Raw genomic sequence first — 5,000 nt, 5'->3', positions numbered from 1 at the left:
AGAAGTTAAAGCCTTTTTATTTGGGTCACACTGCTAAGCCTTTTTCTCTCTCCAACACCAGTAAAGGACCCAATGCACTCCATTTTTTCTCAAAGCACCATATACTGGATTCAGCCTCTTGGGTTGAGCATAGATGGCAATGACTTCAGACTTTCAGACTCTCACCTGCGCGATGGGACAAAGGAGAAGTGGCCAGCGGTGTTGGGGGAGAAATTCCGAGGGCTGTCCAAGGGGCTGCTCCCTGTGAGAGAGAGAGAGAGAGAGAGAGAGAGAGAGAGAGAGAGAGAGAGAGGTAGGGAGGGGGAGAGAGAGAGACACAGAGAGAGAGAGAGAGAGGGAAAGGGAAAAAGAGAGAGAGCGAGAGAGACATTTTCAGTTATTCTAATTATCTTTTGATTTGGAGTGAACATTACTAATTTAACACTCTCAAATCACTTAAGCGATACTTGGTCTTCTCGGGTACAGCACACTCACAAATGCAGTATTGTGTTTAACATGGACGAAATGGAGATAAGGACAGAATAATAACAACAATGTGTTTTGATCGCACAGCCACCAGAGGTTTCTGTATTTGTGTGTTGCGTGCGTGTGTGTGTGTGTGTGTTGCGTGTGTGTTGCATGTGTGTGTGTGTGCGCGCGTGCGTGCGTGCGTGCGTGTGTGTGAGTGTGTTGCATGTGTGTGTGTGTGTGCGTGTGTGCGTGCGTGCGTGCGTTGCGTGTGTGTGTGTGTGTGTGTGTGTGTGTGTGTGTGTGTGGCGTGTGTGTTGGGGAGATTGTTTTGATCGCACAGCCACCAGAGGTTTCTGTATTTGTGTGTTGCGTGCGTGCGTGCGTGCGTGCGTGCGTGCGTGCGTGCGTGCGTGCGCGTGTGTTGGGGAGATTGACTATGAAAGACCAGACACAAAGTGCAGAGCCTGCTACAGCTTCACAAGCACCTCCTTTTAACAAACAAAGCTTCTACCATCTTGAGCCTCCTCCTCCCTCCTCTTTTACACTGAACACATTCTCTCCATCCTCTCCCACCTCCACACCTCTCTCACTCTAATTCAAGTATTTCTTCTTTTTGGCTACACATTAAAGGCTCCTTTTAATATTACAGCACTTGATGGACTACTGTCATTTAGAGTGCACTCTTGTGGAGGGACAGTGGGAGAGTTGGTGTGTGTGTGTGTGTGTGTGTGTGTGTGTGTGTGAGATCAAAGTCTTTTTTTCCCTGGTGCTTTTTAGAGTGGGCTGTACACAAACAATTGTACATTAGCCAAGGAAAAAAACTAAAACTAAATTGAGCTCACAAAGACAATGGGTTTCTGCCTTGATGTCAGCACACTATTAAAACAAAATGTGACAGAAGATGTCCAAATACTGTATGAGGATCAAGCTGATGCTGGATGAGGGAAGAGAGGTAGAATCTGAATGCTTCCATCACACCAGATCTGAGGGCCTTTCTGCAAGCATCAGCAGCTTTAGACAGGGGCCTAGACAGTGTGTGTGTGTGTGCGTGCGTGAGTGAGTGGTTATGCTTGTGTGTGCACAAAAGTGTGTTGGTCCGTCACTGTAGTCCACACACTGAACCTTTTGAAGAAGGGCTGTGTGTGTGTGTGTGTGTGTGTGTGTGTGTGTGTGTGTGTGTGTGTGTGTGTGTGTGTGTGTGTGTCTAACCATTTGCATCTATATTGTCAGACATGTCACCCTGACACACTGGAGCAGGACTGAGTGTGCTGACACACACATTGAAACACACACACACACACACACACACACACACACACACACACACACACACACACACACACACCCACCCAAATCAGTCCCATCACTCTCCCTGAAGCTCCAGCTGGGTGGCGGAGCCGAGGCAGTCGTTGGGGTTTCACCCGTGTGCATTACTTATGCATTCAGACCCCCTCTTTAATATTAATGAGCACAGAATTTCCTGCCGGAAAGTTGAGAGCAGCCAGGAAAACAGCTGGGAACAGCTGGACTGGGACACGCTGCACCCTGGAAACAAGCGGCAGAGCCCATTTACTATTCCAGACGAGCGCAGAGGGCCCATTAGCGAGTGCAAGGAATAACTCACTGTTTACTGTGGCGTGTGCTGCATGGCTGTGATGGCTGGTGGTTATTTTTCATTGGTGCAAGCAGCTTTGTTTAAAGGAAGGAACAGCTGCTTAGGTGACAAGACAGGCAGGTTTTTTTTTTTAATAGTGTTTGTGTATGTGTGTGTGTGCCTGCATGTGTGTGTAGGCTCACACGCACACGCATGTTGCAGAGCCAAATGGAATACTCTTCTGTTGTGTGAAATAAAAAAAAACAAAGAGTTTAGTTTAGCAGTACCCAGACACAGACTCCAACACACACACACACACACACACACTTCTTTACCTAATAAAAACAGGGCCAATACTCAAAGTTCAGGAAACTGTCAAGTCATGTACCCTGAACTATATATCCTTAGATTCACATGATTCCATTGGACGAAACTGGGTAGATGTGCTTCCTTCACTTCCTAATATACACTGGGTTTAACTATAATACTGCCCCGGAGGTGGTATTATCTACCGTGCCCTGTGCATCCTCCTTTCAGTGAAAGCTTAAAGGTTGATTTAAGAAGAGTGATCCACATTTCTCTGCTGCATGCATGCTGCACAAACAGTCTAGTCCTTTTATCATGCAGATGAGTGTACCGGAGTGCTTATTATAATAATACAAGTAACCACAGCAACAGGGTAGGGGGGGAAAAAAAATCAAGAGAATATTTGCCCAAAATGGCTGACATCCACTTTTTTTCCTTCAGATGATGTGAGTGCTTTGGAAAGTGCCATTTCATTGAATTACAAGTGATTTCATGTGAAAAGCTGAGCATTTATTTCGGTTTTAGAAATCGAACTAAAAACGTGATCTTACTGAGAGTCCCCCATAATGCACTGAGCTCAATGGCCTCTACCAGACCCACACTTTAGTGACATTACCAGACCATGGACCCTGGAAGTATATTAAAACATGAGCAGAACAGACTTCACATCCACGCCCTGCTTGTTTTGCAGGGCAGTATTTGCAATGACTAAGCATGCTATTTCAGGGATGGATGATGCAGTAGTATGCAGTCATGTTCAGTTCATGCTACTGATGGTCTTTCTTTTTAAAAAGTTGAATTAGGCAATATGACATGAGAGAGAGTGCTGTTGGTAAAGGACACCCCCCCCCCCCCCCCCCCCCCCCCCCCCCCCCCCCGCCGCGATTCGGCTGTAAGCGTTGGAGTGCAGCTGATAAATCACAGCCATGAGGATATCCTTTACCAAGCCCCATGAACCCAAGTGTCATATGCCAAACACTAAAACGGCTAATTGGCGCTACTGCCTTGCTATGTCGTCAGGATCTGGCTTTTTCAGGGGGCATGTGAGAGAGCAGTTTGGCAAATAGAGGGAATTTCAGGGCGGTAATTGATACCGTGCTACGTTGATCTACTGGCTACACGTTCCCAGTCTTGTTCTGTTTTCACGGGGTTGTCTAAAACAATTCAGAAAGAAATTAAGAATGAAGTCGTTTCGGCTCCACTTTTGCACGGAGGATAGACGAAACAACCGATATTTCCTGCCATGGAGAACTTTCCGTTGTGTTGAGGTGTGTTGAGGTGTGTTGAGGTGTGTTGATGTGTGTTGAGGTGTGTTGAGGTGTGTTGAGGTGTGTTGAGGTGTGTTGCTGTGTACGGATCATTTCAAGAGTGCTTTTGAGGACGCACAGGGATGCTGTCAGTATTCAACATGGTAGATGATGATCAGAGATGGAGGACCAGTTACAGCTCAGAGCTTGTGGCTCAGACATATGATGGGTAGATGTGCAGTTTCTGGTGTTCAACTTTTGCGTTAAAAGGAGGTCAGATTTATTCCACTCAAAATAGGTATTTTCTGTTGTTATTTATTTGTACATTGGCCTCTCCCTGTCCTTCAAACTTGTATTGAATAACCTCACTTGGTAATACATTTAATTAAATCTGAGGCAGGAGGATGGAATACTGTTTATGTTCCCCAAAGCCTGACAAGGACATAACTATTGTTCAACATATTTAGCCTTGGTGAAAATTCCAGTATTTTCTACAGCCATTTGTCAATTATCAATAAGAGCGTGATTATGTAATGCAGTAATATGATACTCTAAATCCATTATCAATAAGAGCGTGATTATGTAATGCTTGAATGCAGTAATATGATACTCTAAATCCATTATCAATAGGAGTGTGATTATGTAATAATCCATTATCAATAAGAGCGTGATTATGTAATGCTTGAATGCAGTAATGATATTCTAAATCCATTATCAATAAGAGCGTGATTATGTAATGCTTGAATGCAGTAATATTTGATACTCTAAATCAATTATCAATAAGAGCGTGATTATGTAATGCTTGATATGTGATACTCTAAATCAATTATCAATAAGAGCGTGATTATGTAATGCTTGATATGTGATACTCTAAATCAATTATCAATAAGAGCGTGATTATGTAATGCTTGATATGTGATACTCTAAATCAATTATCAATAAGAGCGTGATTATGTAATGCTTGAATGCAGTAATATTTGATACTCTAAATCCATTTCAGGCTAGTCTTATCATTTTTAATTCTCAATTTGTCATTTTAAACATAAAAGCTGACCTCTCCTTCACAAGTCGCACCACAGCAAGGGCCAGAATGGCTGCTGAAACATTAAAGCAAAAAGGTAAGCCGTACGTTTGTCCTTTCAGTACCTGGCTCCGGAGCTGCAAATGTGTTCCAATAGACACATTTAGACCTAAAACAATTCTCCAGAATGAGTGCGTTTATGGGATAGGCTATATTGATCTTGACAAAAATAGCTCATCATGGAATTTAAGTGAGCAAAACTAAGACACTTTCTTTTTTACATCCTCAAAGTCAAATACCCTGATTAACAACGTAACAGTCAGTTTGAAAGGGATTGGGCATTATAAAACATGTCTGACAAGCTACAATATGTCAATGAATT

At 43.5% G+C, this 5,000-nt stretch overlaps 1 protein-coding gene across 1 annotated transcript in view; it reads right to left on the bottom strand.

Moving 5' to 3' along the window:
• The window catches only part of mast2 (microtubule associated serine/threonine kinase 2), a 138,411-nt gene that overhangs the window by 30,587 nt on the left and 102,824 nt on the right, over positions 1 to 5,000 (bottom strand). The window contains 1 exon segment of the mRNA XM_042708941.1: positions 166 to 241. Coding sequence (XP_042564875.1) covers positions 166 to 241 — 76 coding nt within the window.

Source organism: Clupea harengus, chromosome 10 (genome assembly GCF_900700415.2).
Source record: "Clupea harengus chromosome 10, Ch_v2.0.2, whole genome shotgun sequence".
Classification (NCBI taxonomy): Eukaryota; Metazoa; Chordata; class Actinopteri; order Clupeiformes; family Clupeidae; genus Clupea; species Clupea harengus.
The sequence above is the reverse complement of the archived record's forward strand: the minus strand, read 5'-3'. Positions and strand labels throughout refer to the sequence as shown.